Genomic DNA, 23,761 nt, shown 5'->3' on the forward strand with positions numbered 1-23,761 from the left:
GCTGGGAGGAACCTCTCAATGTTTCAGAATAGGAGACAGTGTGACATGCGTGTGATCCAGCTCTGAAATAAATCCAAGGTGTTTTCTAGGCTTCTAAACACTCTGGAAAGATAGTATGCTTACCTTTTATTAAATTAAAAAAGTGTAATAGCTAGGCATTGTGGCTGGGGGCCTGTAGTCCCAGCAAATTGGGAGGTTGAAGCAAGAGGATGGTTAAGCCCAAGAGTTTGAGGTTGTTTTGAGCTATGATGCCAGGGTACTCTGCCCAGGATGACAGAGTAAGACTCTGTCTCAAACCAAAACAAAACAAAACAAACAAACAAACAAACAAAAAAAAAACTATTATATACCAGGTACATGGAGACTTTACCTATGTTGATTTAATTAATCCCCACAGCAACCCTATCTCTATTTTACAGATGGGAAAATTAAAACTGAGAGGGAAACTGACTTGTTCAGGGATATATAGCTAGAAAATTGCAGAGCCTGATTCCTGTTGTTGGACTCTAAAACACTGTGTTCTTTCTGCTACATCAGTCCAGGTGATAGAGAAATTCAGTCTAGTGGGGGGAAAAAAGGCAGATCAATATCCTGCAGAAGGCGTCAGTGCTGTTTATTATAGAAGCAATTGCTATAGATGCTCTTATGATCAAAGAAGTATTCATGGAGAAGATGGCCTTTCTCTATCAGGCATGCGGGTCCAGAGATCAATTCAGTTTGTGCGTGGGCAGGGGGGAGCAGGGGGAGTAGCTCCTTGTGAATTACACACTTATTAAAAGACAGTGCAAGAGAATAATCCAGACAAGGGTAGAGGCAAAAGTTCCCAACTCAAGATCCCGGGTACTCCTGCCCCTGCTGAGTTATTTTTATTTTTTTAATTAAATCATAGCTGTTTACATTAACGCATTTATGGGGTACAATGTGCTGGTTTTATATACAATTTGAAATATTTTCATCAAACTGGTTAACATAGCCTTCATTGCACTTTTTAAATTATTGTGTTAAGACATTTATACTCTGAGATTTGATGGATATGTAAGCATCAGTCACGAGAAAAGTAGCAAAGGATTTCTAGAGGTGAAAATACGTCCTGCATGCCTGGCACAGCTTGCAGCTCAGAGTACTAGTGGAATGCGAAAAGCAGCGTGGACTTGTGGGTTGGAGTTGTCGTGAAAGAGCAAGTGGTTCTCTGTTCTCAGAGCGTGATGTGTGGCGGCTCTTTGAGAACCATAAAGCATTCCTTTTTAGTGCCGGAATATTGACAGGAACCCCTCAAGGAGCTTGCTTTGTGATCTGCAATCACTTTCCAGGGGCACCATGCGGGTCCTAGTCCACTACCCGAGGCCCGTTACCATGGCAGCTAGTTAGGGCGGAAGTGGCACGGAAGACTGATTCTCACTAATCAGGTGACTCGCTAGCCTCTTGCACGTGACACGGGAACACAGGCGCGCGCTCTACATAATTAAAACCCTACCCCTTTCTCTTTACTGACAATTGACAGCGATCTCGTGCAATGGCCCTTCCCGCTCCTCAGGAGACCCTGCCCTGTGGTAGTTAAAGAACCAATTAAATTAGGAGAAAAAGAAGCAACGCCCCAGGTCTCACCCCGGCTTGACAGACGCAATTGAGGCCATTCTTCAGTCTCTCCTCCCCTGGCCCATTCCGGCCGCTGACAGACAGATCTTCCACCCAATAGTATGTCCCCTGGCTGTCGCTTGGTCCCGCCTCCGAAAAATCAGGACCAATGAGAGAGCCAGGTCTCAACCGGGTGGAGGGGTTTGCACTGCGGTAATATGGCTCTTCCTTAGCCAGCGGCGGCGGCTGCCAGTGGGGTAAAGAGCAGTTCTGTCTGTGGTGTGGCGGGTTTGTAGGCTGCAGGGGTTCAGCGGATCGTGGCTAGGAGGCGGTGGCGGATGCCGGAGGAGCGCCCGTCCCGCCGCTTGGCGGCCTCCGGGTCGAGATGAGCGCCTCAGCGTCAGTCGGGGGCGCGATCCCCCTGCCGCCCCCGGGCCCGGCACCCGCGTTGCCTCCCGGTTCTGCCGCGCGGGCCCTGCATGTGGAGCTGCCGTCTCAGCAGGTAAGCCCACGGGCTCGCGGTGCTCGGGAGGGATCTGGGGAGGCCCGCGCGGAGCTCCTGTTGACCCTGTGCAAGCCGGGAGACCCGGAGAAGTGGCCGGGAGCTCGCAGGACTGAGGAAGGCTGTCAGAAGGTCTCATGCGGGAAGTGGTCCAGTGATGGCTGTGCCTCTCCGCGTCCTGGGAGAATCCCGTTACAGGAGACGGGCTTGCGAGGAGACAGGCAGGGAGCCAGTGAGACTCCCTGGGGCCCCAGCCTGACGCCGCCTCTCTGCCGTAGGAGCTGGGGATTCCCTAGTGCAGACCCTCCCCTCATTTCTCCTGGGAAGGGACTGGGGAAGCCCTGGTGTCCCACGAGACAGCGAAAGCGCTTTTTCTTTCTCTCCTCACCTGGCCATCTCCGCTTATGGGGAAACCAGTGGGTACTCTGTTGTGGGAGCCGTGAGACTCGAGGGTTTCCAGCACTGATTTTTAATCTCTCCTAATTATGAAGTACTCCCCTCACTCTCTCCAGAGAAATGTGTGTGGGACTTGGGGCTTTCTTCCTGATTCTAAGACCCCCAAGAAACTTATATTAATGATTAGGGGGGCTCTTTCCTACTTCATTCCTTCCAATGAGTCTGGGGAAGGAGAATCTGATGTGTATATTCATGTCCTTCCATCCTTTAGCAAGGGCTTTGAGGGCTTTTTGGATCCACATTGTAGGGGGATAAGAAAGAGGGAACACTGAATTGGGGATCTGACAACATTCTATGTCTCACCTCCATATCTGTAAGAATATTCCTTCCCTCCTTCTGTCCCTTGCTCACCCTCTGTCCCTAGAGGGACGCTTTGCAGGAATCTTAGCATTAAAGAGACTTAAAGTACCTTTCACCTCCATTCTTTCTTCCAATATGAGGACCTAAAAGAATCAGGCCATTAATGGGAGCTTACGGAGCTGGATTTGTGCAACTTTACGAGGTAGCTATTTTTTTTTTTTTTTATAAGACCAGAGTCTCTAATTGTAAATCATGATGCTGGGTAATGTTTGAATGAGAACATTTGATATGGATGGTCAGATGAAAGATACAAAATGTCAGAGGTAGCTATTTTTATTGTCTCCATTTTGCAGTTGAGGAAAGGGAGGCTCCTCCAAAGCCTTACAGTTAGTAAGTGATGGGCCTCAGTTTCAGAATCCTGAGTCTAACTCTGTAACCCATGCACATGGCAGTTTTGCTTGAGACTTTTCTCTGTCACCTTCACACCAGAGAGCAATTTCTTCACTTCCTCCAACTTTCCCTCACTGCCAGTGGTGGTACTTGGAAGGATCCATAAAGAAGAGAGCAGAAGTTGTGGGAGAGAGTGGATAGAAAATGGAATGAATGTGCATACAGTAAGGGAGGCAGAGGGCTAACGGGAAGAGAAAAGTTGGAGATAATGGTTGTGGCCTTTGAGTGGGGAGGCCCAAGTGCCACAGAAAGCCCCAAGCCCACAGAAGCAAGGGCTTTCTGTGTGGTTGAAGAGGATTGAAAAGACTGTGTTAGCACGTGCCCTGGTTTTGTGGTGCTATTGAGCAGGGAGTTAATGGAGAACAGTAGTGTTAGGTTTGCATTGTATTAGGAGTTACATGGGATTGCAAGTCTGGCTGGGGGGTACCGCTAGTCTCTGGAATGAGCATTAATGTAAATTGTCTATGTGTTGGAGGTGGAGTGTGAGGGTGGATACGGGGAGAGGCAATGATGGGCCCTGGTGGAAATAGCTGGAGAAATCCTAAGGGGTTGAGAGGACAAGAGGGATTCAGTTTGGGAGAGCTTTGAGAACAGAAAGCATCATTTATCTATAGAGCCTGTTTTCTGATAATAGTTCACAGTTTAACATTGGGGGAAATAATTCAAACAAACTGTCCATGGAATAAATTCAGCTGCATGTGTTAGTGTTCGTCAAATTTTTGGATTGGTGCCGAGAGATACATAGTGGCTTAAGTGTACAGCTGAATGCTGTTTGAGTGCTGAGCATGGTATTTACAGCTTTCTGGGGGTGTCATCAGTGAATTCTTGGAAGGCTGCCTATACTTTCACTTTTGCAGTTGACATTAATTTAGCTTTTGGGGTAAAAATGCTCAGATTTTTCAGTATATAAATATATAGTATTAAAATTTTGTTGTTGAAGTATTCTCTTATACAGTAAAGTGCACAGATGAGGAGCAGGTAGGTGATGAATTGTCACAAAGTGAACACAGTAACATAACTGTTACCCAGAAATACAAAATTATTCACATCTCAGAAGTGAGTCCTCTTTATGTTCTTTCCCCTCTTGGCCTTTCCTTTCTCTAAAGGAACCACATTTTTGATTTCTAACACAAGAGATCAGTTTTTTGCATTCTTGAACTTTACATAGTGGAGTTATACAAGATGTAGTTTGTGTTTGGTTTCATTCACTCAGTATTGTTTGTGAGAATTACAGGGGTTGTGTGTGTGTGTGTATAAAACTTTTTGGTTTTGGCTGGGCATTGTGGCTCATGCCTATAATCCCAGCATTTGGGAGGCTGAGGCGGGTGGATAACCTGAGTTCACAGGTTCAAGACCAGCCTGAGTCAGAGCGAGATCCCTTTGGGCACTGTGGCAGGTGCCCGTAGTCCCAGCTACTTGGGAGGCTGAGGCAAGAGAATCGCTTAAGCCCAAGAGTTTGAGGTTGCTGTGAATGATGATGTCACAGCACTCTACTGAGGGTGACAAAGTGAGACTGTCTCCAAAAAAACCCCCCAAAAACAAAAACCAAAAAAATTTTTGTTTTTGCATTAATTTTTGTCTTTTTTTGCCTATGACTTTACAAAATTTCAAAGATTTAGATAAATTGGAAAGCCAATTATTAACTTTCTTTTAAATAACACTTTGAAAGACACACATTTCAATACATCCCATGCTGTTTGGGGAGATTCAGCATCTCTAACAAATAAACCCTTTTGATTAGGATTTTTGTGATAAATTTAACTCAAAGTAGATTCAGCGTCCTGCAGCCTACTTCAGAGGCAGTGTTTCTCGACTTTGGCATTGTTGACATTTTCCAGGTTGAGAGTGGCCGCCATGGGGCTACAAGATGTTTAGCCACATCTCAAGATACAAACAACACCTCCCCTATTCTGAGGGCAATAAAGATTGTTCACACATAGTCAAATGTCCCTTAGGGGGCAAAACTACTCCAGGTTAGAATCACTGTCCTAATGTTTATTTTCATTTAAGGATGGAAGGTATCCCTGCTGTTATCTACTCATTTACTCCATTCTTCAATTTGTCCTGTTGGTTCTAAAAGTGGCTGTATGTTTAAAATATTAACTTATTAGGGATATGTATAACATTAATTTCCAAAGTACTGGACCCTTCCTGCCCCATTTATCTTTATAAAAGACTTGTTTTTGCTTAAAGCCCGGAAACTATGTATAAAATCTGATTTGTCTTATCCACTTAAGAAAATAGTTAAGATTGCATAACTCCTGAACTTCAAGATGTATGAATAGTAAATAAAGTTCATACCAGCTCCTTGACTGTCAAATGTTTCTTCTACTTAAGCTTTGTCTCATTTTATTTTTATGGGATCTTACTTTAACTGTAATTTAAGCACAGACTAGTTATACAGTTTGATGGCTATTGTTGCTCTTTAATTTTTGGTTGAGGTTTGTAATTAACTCGTGAATGAGCATAGGTTCATCTGAAGAATAGCTTCCTTCAGACTTTTAGGAGTCTTGAGATGAATATTTGTGTTTTGTGATAGAGGCATTTAATATGTCCTTAAAAGCTTAGTTGAGAGCATTTCTTTACTCCTTAAAGTCTTTCTTACTTGTGTATTATCTGACTACGTTTCTCAGATACTCAGTGCTCACAAGACTTTTTAGTTCTTGTTAGTGACCCTTTTGGGGAGGGATGTCACTTTTTTTTTTTTTTTTTTTAACAATTCAGTAAAAGCTATGATTCTTTTCTTAGAAAAAGCACTTACTGGGCTCAGAGCCTGTAGCACAATGGGTACAGCGCCAGCCACATACACTGAAGTTGGCGGTTCGAACCTGGCTGGGCCAGCTGACCAACAATGACAACTGCAACAAAAAATAGCCAGGTGTTGTGGTAGGTGCCTGTAGTCCCAGCTACTTGGGAGGCTGAGGCAAGAGAATCACTTGAGCCCAAGAGTTTGACTGTGAGCTTTGACTTCATGGCACTATACTGAGGGTGACAAAGTGAGACTCTGTCTCAAAAAAAAGAGGAAAAGCACTTACTGGCTGGGCCCGGTGGCTCATGCCTATAATCCTAGCACTCTGGGAGGCCAAGGCGGGTGAATTGCTTGAGCTCATAAGTTCGAGACCAGCCTGAGCAAAAGCTGGAGCCCATCTCTACTAAAAATGGAAGAACTGAGGCAAGAGGATCACTTGAGCCCATGAGTTGGAGGATGCTGTGAACTGTGATACCACAGCACTCTACCCAGGGTGACAGCTTGAGACTGTCTCAAAAAAAAAAAAAAAAAAGAAAATGCGTTTATCTGTATACATAAACACACACTCTTTTGTGCAGGTTTGCTTTCCTTGAAGTATAAATGGAAGACCTCAGATATATTAAGTATTCCAAACCTGGTTTAATTTCTTCCTTTTAAAAAAATTAAAAATTTTGTAATTATTGTTTTTCTTGGATAGTTTTCTTTTTCTTTTCTTTCTTTCTTTTTTTTTTTGAGACAGAGTCTCAAGCTGTTGCCCTGGGTAGAGTGACCTGGAGTCATAGCTCACAGGAACCTCCAACTCTTGGGCTTATGTGATCCTCTTGCCTCAGTTTTTCTATTTTTAGTAGAGTCTAGGTCTCGCTTTTGCTCAGGCAGGTCTCAAACTCATGAGCTCAAATGATCCACCTGCCTCATCCTCTCAGAGTGCTAGGATTACAGGCATGAGCCATGAGCCACTGTGCCTGGCCTCTTGGATAGATTTTCATGTCAGAGTGTGTAGATGTAATGTATATGTATGTATTTACCTTATTTTGCATAATAATACTGAATTATATTTTTAACTGACACCCTATTGAGAGACCTTTAAACTCTTCCCAGTTTTTCTTTTTTTTTTGTGAGACCGCGTCTCACTCTGTCGCTCTGGGTCAAATGCTGTGGAGTCATAGCTCACAGTGACCTCAAACTCTTGGGCTTGAGCAATCCTTTTGCCTCAGCCTCCTGAGCAGCTGGGACTACAGGCTAGTTTATATATTTTTAGTAGAGACCAGGTCTCTTGCTCAGGCTGGTCTTGAACTGAGCTCAAGCAATCTGCCCAACTCAGCCTTTCGGAGTGCTAGGATTACAGGCTTGAGGCACTATACCTGGCCTCCTATTTTTCTTTATTATATTTTTGCAATGAACAGCAATATACAAGTATCTCTGTAGACTTGTGGTAATTTAGGATTAAGGATTCTGTAGGATAAATTTTGAGCAGTGAAGTCAATGGGAGATACACACATACAGAGTAGAACCTCCAAAGTTGACCACCTCCTTACCTCGTTAAGTTAACCTAATTTTCATAGACTGGACGTGCACAACATGTATGTATCAGTACAGTAGGCCTAGTTTGTTATGTTGATCACCTCTATACAATGACCAATTTGTTACAGTCCCTTTGGTGGTCAACTTACAGATCTTCTACTGTATGTATATGTATTTTAACTTTAGAAGATGCTGTTAAAGTATTTCTCAGAAAGTCCCTTTTTTTACTCCTACAGTTAAATTATGACAGGGACTGTTTCTCCACATTTTTGCCAACTTTGGGCATCATTAGTTTTCTCAATGTTTACATATACAGATTACATTCGTACACACAATACATATATATGTATTTTTGTTGCTTAAACTTGCATTTATTTATTTATTAGTTATAATTTTAATAGCTTTATTTATTATATACCAGATGCTGTACTAAATACATGATTTTTTTTTTTTTTTTTTGTAGTTTTTGGCCGGGGCTGGGTTTGAACCTGCCATCTCTGGCATATGGGGCCAGTGCCCTACTCCTTTGAGCCACAGGCGCCGCCCTGCATGATATCTTTTATCCTTATAGAACTCCATGAGTTTGACTATCATGGATTTATTTAGCATCTTAATTTCTTCTTTTGTGAATTGCTTATTTATGCCCTTGGCATTAACTTTTCTGATTGGTTGCTCATTTTTTTTTTTTTTAATTGAAAAACATTTTTCCTTGTCCTATTTTTTATTGGAAGAAAGTAAAGTGTATTAGGGCTATTAGCCTTTGTGTACCTTGAATTTTTAAAAATAGATTTTATTTTTTAAAACAGTTTTAAATTTATGGGATAATTGAGATGATAGTGCAGAAGATTGCTATATAATCTACACCTGTGGTCCCTAACTCTGGGCTGTGTACTGGTATTGGTCTATTAGGAACTGGGCAGCACAACAGGACATGAGCGGTGAGTAAGTGAAGCTTCATCTATATTTATGGCCCCTCTCCTCATAGCTTGAGCTCTGCTTCTAGGCAGATCCACTTACCCCCTTATTAGATTCCCCCACCCCTGACCCCCATTAGATTCCCTTCACTACTGGTCTATGGAAAAATTATCTTCCATGAAACTGGACCCTGGTGCCAAAAAGTTTGGGATCACTGCTCTACACCTTTCTTCTGTTCTTAACATCTGCCATTAATATGGTGCGTTGGTTATAATTAATGAGCTGACATTGGGGTATTATTAAGTAAAGTTTTTTCATCATCGCAAACAGAAACTGGAACCCAGTTGACCACTCCCCATTCTTCCTTCCCAGTAAGCTGCGGGTAAACTCTGTTTTACATCTGCCTCTGATTTTGACTATTCTGGGTACCTCACATAAGTGGAATCATATTTTGTGGCTGTTATTTCACTTAGTACATTGTTTTCAAGGTTCATCCATATTGTTGCTGTGTTAAAAATTTATTCCTTTTATTTCTTTTTAAAGCCATTGTATGTATATACTACATTTTGTTTATTCATTCATCTCTCTGTCTCTCTCTTTCTCTCTTTTTTTTTTACTTACTGTGCTTCAAACTATTCATTCATCTCTTGATGGAGCCTTAGTTTTTACTTGACGGCCCTTTTCTATGCCAGGATCCTATCGTGAATATCAGTGTATTTAGTTGTCCTGTCTCCTTAACCTCCTTGTAGCTGTGACAATTCTTAGACTTTTCTTGTTTTTGATGCCCTTGACAGCTTTGAATGTTGGTCAGTAGTTTTGTAGCATTGCACTGTATTGGAATTAGTCTGTTTTGTCTTTTCCCCTGATGATTAGATTGGAGTTGTGTGATTTTTTTGAAACAGTCTCACTTTGTCACCATGGTGTCATAGCTCACAGCAACCTCAAACTCTTGGGCTCAAGCCATCCTCTTGCCTCAGCCTCCTGAGAAGATGGGACTACAGGTGGCTGCCACACTGCCCAGCTACTTTTAGAGATGGGGGTCTACCTCTTTCTCAGGCTGGTCTCAAACTCCTGAGCTCAAGCAATCTACTGCCTCCGTCTCCCAAATTGTTAGGATTGCAGATGTGAGCCACAGCACCTGGCTATGGAATTGCATTGTTTTGAGAGCAAGGACTTACTTAGAACAGCGGTTCTCAAACTGTGGGTTGCGACCCACAGGAACTGTTTTTTTTAACCCCACAGGCACTGTATTAAAGGGCTGCAGCATTAGGAAGGTTGAGAACCACTGCCTTAGAAGGAAAGCACCATTTTCATCATATCAAATGTACATGTTGTTAATGTGATTTATCACTGTTTTTTTTTTTTTTTTCCTTTTTTTTTGAGACAGAGTCTCTGTTGCCTCAGGCTAGAGTGCCATGGTGTGGCATTGTAGCTTACAGCAACCTCAAACTCCTGAACTCAAGTGATCCTCTTGACTCAAGTAGCTGGTACTATAGGCACCACCACCCTGGCTGACCAGTTTTTCTATTTTTAGTACAGATGGAGTCTCACTGTTGCTCAGTCTAATCTTGAACTCCTGAGCTGAAGCACTCCACTTCCTGCCCCCCAGCAGAATAGATTGCTGAAGCACAGGAGTTTGAGGTTACTGTGAGCTATAATGCCACAACACTCTACCCAGAGCGAAAGAGTGAGACTCTGTCTCACAAAAAAGAAAAGAAAAGAAAAACTGGAAAGAGCTTGAAGGACCACCAATAGGGTGTCCATTAAAAATGTAATTATTATTATCCAGAGTGTTAGGATTATGGGTGGTGAGCCACTGTGCCCTGCCTGTTTTTTTTTTTTTTTAATTGACTTATCACTGTTGATGTTAGCTTTCATTATCACCAGCTGAGGGAGTATATGATAGGAAAAACAAACTAAATTAGCTGTTTCTCCTGTAATACTCTCCACATAGCAGTTCTGACACCAGAAGTGTGTGTGTGTGGGGGATTTTTCCCCACATCCTGAGCAGTTGTCCAATGGACACCATGGCTCAATTTAATTCTGCCACTATCTACCTGGAGTTAGTATTATATTCCACAAGTTAAAGGCTCAGTTCCACAAAAAGGTCCCCTCCATTTCACATGCCAGTTTCAAGTATGCACCTGTGGACCTTCTGACCGATTGGCAGAGACTTGGGGATTCCCATGACCACCTCCTCAGGTTCAGTCATTTGTTAGAGCAGAATTCAGGAATGTGCTGTGCTTACTTTTAATGTTTTTTTTTATTTTTTTTATGAAGGATATTACAAAGCCAGATGGGAGATATGCATAGGGAATAGTTTGGGGGAACTAGATGTGTTCAACAACGCAAAAGCTCTCCAAAACCTGTAGTTCCAGGATTTCTTTATTTTTTATTTTTTTGAGACAGAGTCATACTATGTTGCCCTTGGTAGAGTGGCGTGGCTCACAGCTCACAGCTCACAGCAACCTCAAACTCTTGGACTTAAGTGATTCTCTTGCCTCAGCCTCCCAAGTAGCTGGAACTACAGGCGCCTGCCATAATGTCTGGCTGTTTTCTTTCTTTCTTTCTTTTTTTTTTTTTTTTTTTCGGTTGCAGCCATCATTGTTGTTTGGCAGGCCCAGGGCTGGATTTGAACCCACCAGCTCAGGTGTGTGTGGCTGGCACCTTAGCTGCTTGAGCCACAGGCGCCCACTGGCTGTTTTCTTGTTGCAGTTGTCATTGTTGTTTAGCTGGCCGGGGCTGGGTTCGAACTGGTCAGCTTTGGTGCATGTTGCTGGTGCTGTAACCACTGTGCTATGGGCACCGAGCCAGTTCCAGGATTTCTTATGGAGGCTTCCTCATGTAGGAACAATTGATGATAATCCAACCTCTATTCCAGGAGACTGGAGAGTGTGGCGGAAAGTTCCAAGCTCCTAATTGTGGCTTGGTCTTTCTGGTGACAAGGCTCAGTCCAGAGGCCTACCAAGCATCACCTTATTGGAATAAAATATGCTCCTTATCACCCAGGAAATTCCAAGAGCTTAGATACTCTGTGTCGCAAACCAGAATCAAAGACCGAATACTAGAAGAAAAGATTCTCTTAGCACCCCTATTGCTCAGGAGATTACAAGGGTTTGTATTTATTTATTTATTTATTTATTTATTTATTTATTTTTGAGACAGAGTCTCAAGCTATCCCTCTAGGTGGAGTGCCGTGGTGTCATATCTCATAGCAACCTCCCACTCCTGGTTTTAAGCAACCCTCTTGCCAGTTTTCTATTTTTAGTAGAGATGGGGGTCTCCCTTTTGCTCAGTTTGGTCTCAAATTCCTAATCTCAAGCAATCCTCCCACCTTTGTCCCCCAGAGTGCTAGGTTTCACTGTGAGCCACTGTGTCCAGCCAACTTTAGAAACTCTGCCAGGAACTGGGTATGAAGACCAAAATATATATTTTTTATTATAAATTACAACACCACAGGTAGTATTATTTGTCAGGCTTCTCTGCTGTAAGGTTACTCGCTATTCCTTATCCCTTTATATTGTTATGTTGTTTGGAAGCAGGTCCCTATGTGTAGCCCAAATGAGGGAGAGATCAGGCTCTCTTTCCTTGAGGGCTAGCAATGGAAATTATTTGGAATTCTTCTGCATAGGAGATTTATATCAGTAATCACTTTGTTTTTACACATGTGGAATCTGAGGTCTAGGTAACTTTCTTAATTAAAGTCCTTCAGAATGTCAGCACAGGGATTTTCATTCCCATTTGCTGTAGGCAACCAGTCTTTGCAGAGTCTGGTGAAAAGTTTTAAGTTATCTCACGGTTTTGGACCATCATGCCTTATTTTTTATTTCCCACAGCACCTGGACTTAGCGCTGTGCTGATTAGTTAGTAGGAACTCAGTATATTTTTAATTTTCAACTTTTTAGTATATGAGTCTAAAGATTGGATTCAATAGGATTGAAATACAAGGAAAAAAATGACAGAGCATGAAAGCTTCTGAAAGCTCAATTTAGCTATACATGTTGTGTACTTTCCTTTTACATATTTATATTTATTTAGATCCCTTACTTTTGTTCATCTAATTTAATTACATTTCCATTATATAAAAAAAATGTTTTGTTGGTAAGGCTGCTGAAGGCAGGCAACAAACCCAAAACCCCTGTATTTTATTGGGAACACGTGTCCCATGCAGCTTGCACCATGCTATCTGTGTTTTTTATTCCTTCCACAAATATATATTAAGACCCTTGCGACTCAGAAAAAATGTAATGACCACATGAGAGGCTGGTATGAAGACAGTGATTTATCTTCGTTGGTTGCTCCGTCAGTTACAGATCAAGGTCCTTGTTCTACTCTGTTCCCCCTACTCTTCACTGCACTTGAACCCGCCTGGCAAAAAACCCTATGAGGAAGCGTCAGAAACTTGAAGACTTTATTCAGCATCCTAAAATAATTATTTTTATGTGACAAAATGCTATCAAGAAATTGTTTCTTTGTTTTTCCTGTGAAAATGTTTAGTTTTTGGTAAAGCAAAGCTGTGTTTGTATTTAGTGTTTATGTTCAAATTTCTCCACCACCTCACAAAACTCTGTGGCAGAAAATTCAGAAGTGAAAGTGAATGGGAATAGAGTAAGAGCAGAATTGAAACTAATAAGTTGGGCCTGAAGCATGTGGTAAAATGAAAAAAGAAATTAGATTTTCATAGTTTCCAAGTGTGTATTTTTGATAAGCTGTATATTTTTACCTGTCATACACATTGCTCCTGGGGAGAAAACGAGATATTTGTCATTTTTAATGTAGTGGAATGTGTGCAGCTACAAAGTAAACTGTTTTAGAAAAAATTAAAGACAGATCTTTCTTTTTTTTTAAGACAGAGCCTCAAACTGTTGCCCTGGGTAGAGTGGCATCACAGCTCATAGCAACCTCCAACTCCTGGGCCCAGGGGTCCTCAAACTGTGGCCCGCGGGCCACATGAGGCGGTGTGATTGTATTTGTTCCTGTTTTGTTTTTTTACTTCAAAATAAGATATGTGCAGTGTGCATAGGAATTTGTTCATAGTTTTTTTTTTTAAACTATAGTCCGACCCTCCAACGGTCTGAGGGACAGTGAACTCGCCCCCTGTTTAAAAAGTTTGAGGATGCCTGGCGATTCTCTTGCCTCAGCCTCACAAGTAGCTGGGACTACAGGCGCCCGCCACAACTTCCGGCTATGTTTTGTTGGTTGTAGTTGTCATTATTGTTTGGCAGGCCCAGGCTGGATTTGAACCTGCCAGCTCTGGAGTATGTGGGTGGCACGTTAGCTGCTTGAGCCACAAGTGCTGAGCCAGACAGATCTTTCTTAACAGAGGGGTTGAAAGATGTTAGGTTTTAATACTTTAATGACTTTAATACTTTAATACTTTTTAAACAGTAATGTCTTGTACTGTTAGAGTTAAAATTTTCCATGCCTTGTGTGGTAGTAGCACTTGCTTCCTTAGATAGATTACGAAGGTGGAAGAGTACATGTAACATGGAAAACCAGATACTGGAATTTTTACATTCATGGTATTCCTTGATTTAATATCATGTAACTTTGTTTTCCATCTTATTTTAAGGTGGAAACATGAATTTTTGAATCATGGAATTTTACAGATAACAAAACCTGAAGTCCTCAGAGGTGATACTATTTGCTCTGCCCTAGACTTGGTCTGTCTGTTTATCCCCATCCTAAAGGATTTAGTAAAGAGTGTTAGTTTAACAGGTCTGTATTGAGTGTCTTGCTATTCCTGCTTATGACTGAGAAATGACCAGAACCTGGGTCTTGTGAGAAGTTCCATTGTGCTTGGCTGGGTATATTGGGAATTTGTTTCTTCTTCTTTTTTTTTTTTTTGAGATAGAGTCTCACTTTGTTGCCCTCAGTAGCGTGCCATAGCAACCTCAAACTCTGGGCTCAAGCAATTCTCTTGACTCAGCCTCCCAAGTAGCTGGGAGTACAGGTGCCCGCCACAACACCCGGCTATTTTTTGTTGCAGTTGTCATTGTTGCTTAGCAGGCCCAGGCCAGGTTCGAGCCCACCAGTCTTGGTGTATGTGGCTGGTGCCTTAACCGCTGTGCTGTGGGCGCTGAGCCAAGAGAACTTGTTTCTTAAACTTCACTCTTTGCTTTGACACATTAGCTTTACAGCTTTGGGGGTTTTAGACTAGAATTCAAATGGGGGAGATGCTGTGTTTTAAACTGTTCTTTAAGGGTGGAACACTCAGATTTCACCCTCCCCACCTCCTTTTTACAGTATGAATTAGAGTGACACTTCCAAATGTCCCTCTGGAGTTTAAGTGGTTAGTCTTCCTGTTTTGTCCCTGGGTACTTTCCATGCCTGTCCTCTTGAATATTTTATTTAAGAACTGGCCAGGCATTGTGACTCATGCCTGTAATCCCAGCTTTTGGGGAGGCTGGCAAGAAGGTCACTTGAGGTCAGGGGTACAAGACCAGCCTGAGCAACGTAGTGAGACTCTCTTGTCTACCCCAAATTTAAAAAGTTAGCTTGATGTGGTAGCACATGCCTGTAGTTTAGCTACTCTGGAGGCAGGAGAGTGGCTTGAACCAGGGGTTCAACTCTGTAAAACTATGATTGTGTCATTATATTCAAACACCTGGGTGACAGAGCAAGACCCTGTCTCTAAAACAAAAAAAAAAAACAACTGATTCTATACTTCTGAAATAGCAACTGTCTGGTAATTGTGTTTTTTTTTTTTTGATGGCAGGAGTTTTCAAGTTTTATTCTGTGTAATATTTGGTGCTGATTGCTATAGACCTATTTAGTTTGACTTATTCTTTGTAAAAATTCTAGTGTGTTTATTGATCAAGAAGCTGAGATGGATAATGCTGAAGTTGAGCATTAGATCTCAGCACTTTGGATTCTCACTTTGTTTGTTGGTCCATAAATATCTGGCATTTTTTTCCTACCATGGTTTTTATAATGTCCCTAAAGATATAGTCAGACTTTTTTGAAAATGAGGAATACTGTTTCAGGAAGCTGAAACTAGCAGCAACCTTTTTTCATTAGACTCCTGGATAAGAAAAAGAGAAGACGTAAAATTAAAAGTGAGAGTCAGGCTTGTGATCTGTTTTTTTCCACGAAAAACTTGGTGACTTTTATACATTTTTGTGACTAAGGGTTTAACTCTGAACTGTAATTCATGTGTTCATGTTAGCATACACAGGAGTCAAAACTTATGTTTTGTTTGTGCCAACCTACTTATGTCTTTCAGAGGAGATGAATTATTTCCTTCCTCAATTCCAGTCATTCCTTTGTATGAGTGCTAATACAGAAAACTAATAAAAATATAAAATAAAAAGTCTAATTTAGGGTTTTGCAAAAACTTTAACTTTGTCTCCATTATGAAAAGACAAATATCTTTAGTTTTCATCTGCTAAAATATTAATATCTAGGTATACATGAGAAATAGCAACATAAAGAAGGCTTTTTGATAATTTATTCTAAAAATAGATCATAAAGTAAGGTAGGCAAGTAGGCTATGGGGTACTTATTGTATACAGGTATAGAATGTTTTATAGGTCTGTACTCATTGCAGGATAGAGTTGGCACCCCCCCCCCATAGCTGTTCTTGATTAAATAATTGGCCAGTGGTGATTGGCTCAATCTTCAATCTCTCTCCCCTCCTTGGGGGTCAAGGGTTCAACTGAAATTTGTAGTCTTCTAATCGTGCCTTGCTCTTTCTGGCCTGAAGCTCTCTGGGGACCTCCAGAGTGCTGTGGTGTCACAGCTCACAGCAACCTCCAACTCCTGGGCTTAGGCGATTCTCTTGCCTCAGCCTCCCAAGTAGCTGGGACTATAGGCGCCCGCCATGATGCCCGGCTATTTTTTTTTTTTTTTGTTGCAGTTTGGCCGGGGTTGGGTTCCAACCTGCCACCCTCGGTATATGGGGCCAGCACCCTACTCACTGAGCCACCCCTAGGGTTAGGTAAGAGAGAGAGACAGAAGACCAAGTGAATGGCATGGCATCCCAAAGAAAGAAAGAAAGGTGCGATGTTCTGTGGGTAGCTGAATTTAAAGGGGGAATACAAAAGAGTAATTGCAGCCTGTGAATCCTATTTGTTTTTCCTCAGGTAAGGTTGAAGACAGACATCTTCCAGGTGTTTCCAGTTCTTGGGCCCAGTTGTTCATCCCAGATGCTCAGTAATCACTTGAGGCTTTAAAGAACAAATTCTAAAAGACAGGAGCTGGGGAAATACAAAGAGAATTTACATTTCCATTCAGTCTATTTTCCTCAGTGGTTGGTAAAAACAGAAATCCACGAGGGTTGGGGACTGACCAGAGAAAGCAGGCAGAGAGACAGATTTAGGCCTTATTGAGAAACTATGAGTTATTATTTTTTTCTATTATTTCACTATAAAGACCAACCATCCTTGCATGCTTCTTACCCCCAGATTTATCATTTATTAATGTTTTCGTCTGATCCACTCTTGGCTATGATAGTGGCAAAGCCATGACTTCCCAGCTGTAACACTACCTCCGTGTTTACTAGTCAGCATTGTACTGTAGGCAAGTGTATGAAGACAGTTTTATGGAGAGAATGGTGGTGAGAAGAGTAACAAGGCTGCTCAGGAGGTTTCTAAATAAAGGAAGGTAGAGACCTGCACTGTAAGGCAGTGGTGCTTGTGTATTTGTTCATTCATCCTTCATCATTCTTTCAGCAAACATTTATTGATTATCTGTGTGGCCACACAAGATATTTTATCTTGGGATAAAAAGACACAATTTTGGTTCTTAAGGAGTTTGTAGTTAGTGAGGAGACAGAAAAGCAAATAGTTGGGATAAAATATAAGTGCTATTAAGAGCTATGTATGGGCTGGGTGCCTGTAGCACAAGCGTCTGGGGCGCCAGCCACATACACCTGAGCTAGTGGGTTTGAATCCAGCCCAGGCCCGTCAAAAAACAATGACGTCTGCAACCAAAAAATAGCCAGGCATTGTGGCGGGCACCTGTAGTCCCAGCTACTGGGGAGGTGGAAGCAGGAGAACCACTTGAGCCCAGGAGGTGGAGGTTGCTGTGAGCTGTGATGGTACAGCACTCTACCCAGGGCGACAGCTTAAGTCTCTGTCTTAACAACAACAAAAAAGAGCTATGTATATAACTTTATTTTATTCTTTTATTTTTTGCGACAGTCTCACTTTGTTGTCCTTGGTAAAGTACCGGTATGTAATAGCTTACAGCAACCTCAAACACTTGGGCTCAAGCGATCCTCTTGTCTCAGGAGATGGGGTCTCACAGTTGCGTGGGTTGGTCTCTAACTCCTGCTTAGGCAATCTACCCGCCTTAGCCTCCCAAAGTGCTAGGATTACAGGTGTGAGCTACCACGCCTGGCTGAAATATAACTTTAAATGTTACTACTTAACAGCTACTGTGTCCTTTATGGCATAGTGAAATACCTAATCTTGTCTGTGGTTTTGTTGCTAGAATTTCTTCGTGTTGGGTCCTTTTGATCTCAGGGTTTGCAGAATGAAACCAGGGACCACATGAATGAGGAAGAGGACAGTTATTGACAGAGAAAGAAAGGAGGGCAACAGAACCTATGACAGCAAAGTTGGGGAACCTAAGTGGGAAGCCCCTGTGGGCCTTTTGTCTAGGGTTTCATATTCTGCCTGTGAGCAGGGAGGTCTTGGAAATGCATGTTCAGAACATGTCACATTTGGCCAGGGGCCAGCAGACATAAAATGTTTAGCAAATGAATGTATTAGCTCATGAATGTGGTCCTTATAGTTCCTGTCCCAAGTGAGGCATCAGGGCATGTTTTTTATTATAGGAGGGGCTGCCTAGTTGAGATACCTACTGATGAGGCTGCTTTTCTCTGATAATGCTTTAGCCAGAGAATGTGGTCTGGAAAGGCCTATTTGCCTAGGTCTAGAAAATGGGAGGTCCCTGTATCATTTTGATTGATTATCAGATACTTACGGAGTATCAATGTGCTTTATGCCAGACCTGTGCTGAGTATTGTGGGTATAAAGAGGAATGAAATTTGTTTCTGTGTTTCAGGATCACTTAGTTGGGACACAGGCACGTGAACACAATGAAGCATGGTTGTAAGTGCTGCAGTGGTGTTTGTACACAATATACATGGCATAGAGGAAAAAGTGATCATCTTGGTTTGGGGTAGTGGTGGGGCAGGGAGGTCAGGAATGATGTTGCAAAAAAGTGTAGATTCTGGAGCTGCGTCATGAAGAATGATTTGATATTTATTTACTTAATTGCAGATATAGAAGTCAAAGAAAAGAGACAAATCTCTATATTTTTATTAAAATGTTTTATTTGGGAAGCAAAAATTGCAATTCTGGGCATGTATACAGGATGGGTGGTCTTTAGTATGTCTGAAGAACAAAGAGAAGTTTGGAGGTTTCATTAACAGGAGAAAGTTATGTGTTGTGTTGCAAGAAAGTTCGTTGGCACTAGTAAAGTTTTGGGGCAAGCTCTGATTAGTGAGTGACTGTGGAGGGCAAAATTAGTCTTAAGAGTTGCAGCAGTTTGTTTCAGTAACTATTACATAAAACTGATTTTGGGTTACAAGAGGCAATTTTAGCAGCCAGGCTCTCAGAGAATTACATTCTTGGGGCAATGTTATGTGCCCTGAGTGTTATTTTTCCTCCTGGCTTCTCCACCATGTTTTAGTTGGATATGACAAGAATGACTCAATTCATTCGAACCTTTCACACAGGTTGTCATTTTAATTCAACTTTGTATTACCTTTTGCTGCCATTTTTTTTCTTGTAGTCAAATGTGATTTTTTGTCACACATCATTTCAGAAATATCCTTTAAAAATTCTTTGTGATTGGGCGGTGCCTGTGGCTCAATGAGTAGGGCGCCCGCCCCATATACCGAGGGTGGCGGGTTCAAACCCAGCCTGGGCTGAATTGAAACAAAAAAATAGCCGGGCGTTGTGGCGGGCGCCTGTAGTCCCAGCTGCTTGGGAGGCTGAGGCAGGAGAATAGTTTAAGCCCAAGAGCTGGAGGTTGCTGTGAGTCCTGTGATGTCATGGCACTCTACCAAGGGCGGTAAAGTGAGACTCTGTCTCTACAAAAAAGAAAAAAAAAAAAGAAGAAATTCTATGTGATCTTGGTGTGTGACACACCTCTTGGAGGTGGGACACAGTTATAAGAGGGACTTTACCTAACAATCAGTGTCACCTGGTTCTCTGTACCCTCAATGAATTCACAGTAAAAAAAAAAAAGAACTAAAAAAAGTTCTTTGTGAATGTTTTTTGCCCTTAACTTTTTAAACTTGGCATGCTGCCTTGTGTTTTGAGTAGCTAATCTTTTTAAAACCATTCTTATAGTATTTTTAGCCTTTTAGACATAGTAGTTAGACCTGCCCCCACCTCCAATTAATGAGTGTTAATCCAGGCCTAGAAAAGAATGTGGCAGAGCTAGGGTTCAAACAAACTCAACCTTTCTATTTCTGAATTCAGAGCTGTTTTCTACTGTCTTTATTTTGGTTCCTTGGTGGATTTTATAATGCAATTTTCCAATTTTATCTTTGCCTCTACCTTCACAAGCCTATAATAGCTCAAGTTCTATGGATAGATTTTGAAAACTGGACACTAAAGGCTAAGGAAAGTTTAAGGTGATGATAATAGTATTGTTAGTAAACTATCATGTGACTGCAATGTGTTCGAAGCACTTTGCTCTTATTTCATTCATTCCCCAGGATGACTCTGTAAGGTTGAGAGTTGTAACTATTATTAACTCTTTTTACAGATGAGGTACCTGAAGGTTAGAGAAGTTATATGCTTTCCTAAGTGAAATAGCAGAACTGGGACATAAAGTCAATCCTGCTAAGTTCATATCATATCACAAAAACAATGTTTGGAATCATTGGAATATATAGCTCACAATTGGATTTTGAACTCCAGCACACTCTCTTTGTTTCTTCAGTGAGATTGAATTGAACTCAATACTCATTTTGTGCATATGAATATCTTTCCCTAGTGCTGTAGTATATAAGCTATTGTATAGGAGTTATCCTTCATGTTATGGGTAGCTTATTCTGTCTGGTCAGTTATTCCTGAGGGGGTTAAGCATCTGTAAAAGTCTTCTCATATTATTTGCTCTTAAAAAAGTCAAAACTTCTTGGTACAGAAATGGAAATGGGGCAGAGACCAGGGCTTTTAATTTTCTTATATATTTTTGTAGGAAAGGTATTCAGAGGTAGACTTTTGCTTTATTGGGTAGTGCTGGCATATCATGGGTACTCAAGAAATGTTGCAATACTTTGGTTAGTTAGGATATATTATATAGAGAATTATAAAGACAAGAAAATGTTCGTGGACAGTAGGAGCTTATTGGGACAGAAGATGGTAATGGAAAGCTGCTTTAGGGCCTTTGGATTTACAGTCAACCCCGTGTCTGTGGGTTCTGATTCAACCAATCATAGGTAGAATATTTTCCAAAAGAAAACCAATATAAATTAACAATGCAACTATTAAAAAGAATATAAAAATACTGAATACAGTACAACTATTTAAACAGCATTTACATTATATTAGATATTATAAATAACATAGAGATGATTTAAATTACACAGGAGGATGTGCATAGGTTTTATGTAAATAGTTTTCCATTTCATATCAGGGACTTAAGTTTATCTGTGATTTGGTATCCAAGGTGGGGTATGAGGGGGTTTGGGGTGTTTTTGGAATGAATCCCCAGCAGATACCAAAGGGTGGTTTCCTGTATTTAATAAAGCTTAATTTAGGAAGGACCATGTTATATAAAGGCAACCTGGTTTAGGACTAGGTAAGAAAAAAGGTAATAGGAAAGAAATAATGGAAGTGAAGACATGAAAACTCTGAGTTAAAATTACCAAATTATAGCTTTCTAGCCTTGGTAGGTTTCAAACACAGATTCTGCCTGAAATCAGCTTGTCAAAGTTTAATAGGTTTTTTTTTTTTTTTTGAGACTAGAGTCTTTCTCTGTTGCCCCAGGCTAGAGTGCTCTAGCATCATAGCTTACAGCAACCTCAAACTCCTGAGGTTCAAGCGATCCTCTTGCCTCAGTCTTCCCAGTAGCGGTAGCTGGAACTTCAGGACTGTGTCACAATGTCCGGCTAATTTTTCTTTCTTTCTCTCTTTTTTTTTTTTTTAGTAGAGACAGGGTCTCACTCTTGCTCATGCTGGAGCTTAATAGTTTTTAATGACTTGTATTTTCTTAAAGAATTAGATAGATAGAGCTTGCTATTTGGACATGAGCTCTTATTTTCCTAAGAGGAAGTTGATACAAGCCTAAGAGGAGGAATCTTGTTTTTCATAGCATGAACAACAGTAGCTTTAGGGCAATGAATGGAGGATGTAGAAAACAAGAAGCATATGCCAAAGTAATTGTTAAAAAAGAATTGATGAGTCTAGATCAGTGTTTTTCAACCTTTTTTATTTCATAGCACACTTGAACCTATAGTTAAACTCCCACAGCATTCTTAAATTATGTTGATCAAGAAAAAGAATAAAAAGGGGAATATACTTAACTGTGCTTTCAATTTCTTTTGAAAATACCTTAATTAATGATCTTTAAAAATTTTTGCAGCACACCAGTTGAAAATCACCGGTCTAGATGGTGATTAGAAATGGGGGTGAAGGGCGGTGCCTGTGGCTCAGTGAGTAGGGCGCCGTCCCCATATGCCGAGGGTGGCGGGTTCAAACCCAGTCCCGGTCAAACTGCAACCAAAAAATAGCCGGGTGTTGTGGTGGGCACCTGTAGTCCCAGCTGCTCGGGAGGCTGAGGCAAGAGAATCGCGTAAGCCCAAGAGTTAGAGGTTGCTGTGAGCTGTGTGACGCCACGGCACTCTACCCGAGGGCCATAAAGTGAGACTCTGTCTTCTACAAAAAAAAAGAAATGGGGGTGAAAACATGGGAGGCCTGAAAGGCAAAGTATTTCAAAGGTTCTGAAACAGGGTATTGTTAGGTGGAAAGCTCAGTAGGTGCTCCCAGGATGAGAAAAAAATTTCTCTAGACCAAGATGAGGTTATAAAAGTACAAAGTTTATTTTATCTTCTCAGAAGGAGAAACGGAAAGAGAGTAAAGAGAACAGGGTAAAGAGAGTAAAGACAGCATGGCATCCCGACAGAAAAAAGGAAAAACGGAAGAATGGCAGCAGCTGAGATCAAGGGGCTGCTGAATTTAAAGGGGAGGGGCAAAGAGGTAAAAAAGGTAATTGCAGCCAAATTCACAGGGTGTTGGGAAATTGGACCATCTGATTTTCCTCCAGCAAGATGATAAGCAGCTACCTTGCACTTGTCTTTGCTGGTGGCTACAGATTATCACAGGTGTTTCTGATCTTGTTGTTGATGCTGGCCTGAGATGCGATTTGGGGACAGGTTTGAGGCCTGGAGTTTGCCCCTGCCAGGAACCTTTCATTAACCATTTGACACATGGGAACAAATTCTAAAAGGTAGATTTAGTCAGTAGGTCTAGCTATTGCAAAGAAAATCTGTATTTCTTTTCTGTCTGCTGGGCTCCTCAGTGGTTTGTGAAAACAACAGAAATCATAGGGTGCCTGCTAGTAAGCGAAGGAGAAAGAGCAGAGAGAGATCATGATTTATTTTAACGCTTACTGAAAAACTATGAGTTAATAATTTCTCTGTCATTTCACTCTAAAAACCAACCCTCTCGACAGGCATTTGGGAAGTAAATACTTGGTGTACCCAGCTGAGATCAGGCCTGGGTTCAAATCTTGATTTTGCTATTAATTAAAACAGTGTATATAAGTCCCTTTACTTAAGGCCTCAATTTTATTATCTGAAAAATAAGTAAGATGTCTTTGAGCAGTGCTTTTTCTTATTTATTTATTTATTTTTAAATGACAGAATTGCAAGGAGAAAAGATCGGTGCTTCTTCAGCTTAAAATATACATGTGAATTACCAGGGGATCTTACTTAATAAGCACAGATTTGATTTGAGTAGGTAGGTCTGTGGTGCCACTGAGAGTCTGCATTTTCACCACCTTCCCAAGTGTTGGAGAGTAGCAGAGACTTGGATGACCTTTAAGCTCCTTTGTAGTTCTGAAATTCTGTAATTCACATTGAATTGAATTGAGTGTTTCTTCTTCAGAGATGTTATGTTCTTGTGACTTTGTCATCTGTATTTAGATAGATGAATTCTAAATATGTCTCTTTTCTTCAAATTAGAATTGCCTAAATCAATTCATCATCTTTTACTGAACCACATCCCTTTCTTGACATGTCTATTTTATAAAATTTTATTGAAGTATTCTTTTTTAGAAAGCTTTAAATCCATTATTTAATTTGATCCTTACAGTGATAACACAGAGGT

At 41.2% G+C, this 23,761-nt stretch overlaps 1 protein-coding gene across 2 annotated transcripts in view; it reads left to right on the plus strand.

Moving 5' to 3' along the window:
• Positions 1–1,766: 1,766 nt before the first annotated feature.
• The window catches only part of UVRAG (UV radiation resistance associated), a 381,997-nt gene continuing 360,002 nt past the window's right edge, over positions 1,767–23,761 (plus strand). The window contains exon 1 of one of the 2 annotated variants that reach the window (XM_053561187.1): positions 1,767–2,077. In XM_053561187.1, coding sequence (XP_053417162.1) covers positions 1,961–2,077 — 117 coding nt within the window. In that variant the 5' untranslated portion in view covers positions 1,767–1,960. The remainder of the gene's footprint in view (positions 2,078–23,761) is intronic. The other variant, XM_053561188.1, reaches the window with a different exon arrangement.

Source organism: Nycticebus coucang, chromosome 14 (assembly GCF_027406575.1).
Source record: "Nycticebus coucang isolate mNycCou1 chromosome 14, mNycCou1.pri, whole genome shotgun sequence".
NCBI lineage: Eukaryota > Metazoa > Chordata > Mammalia > Primates > Lorisidae > Nycticebus > Nycticebus coucang.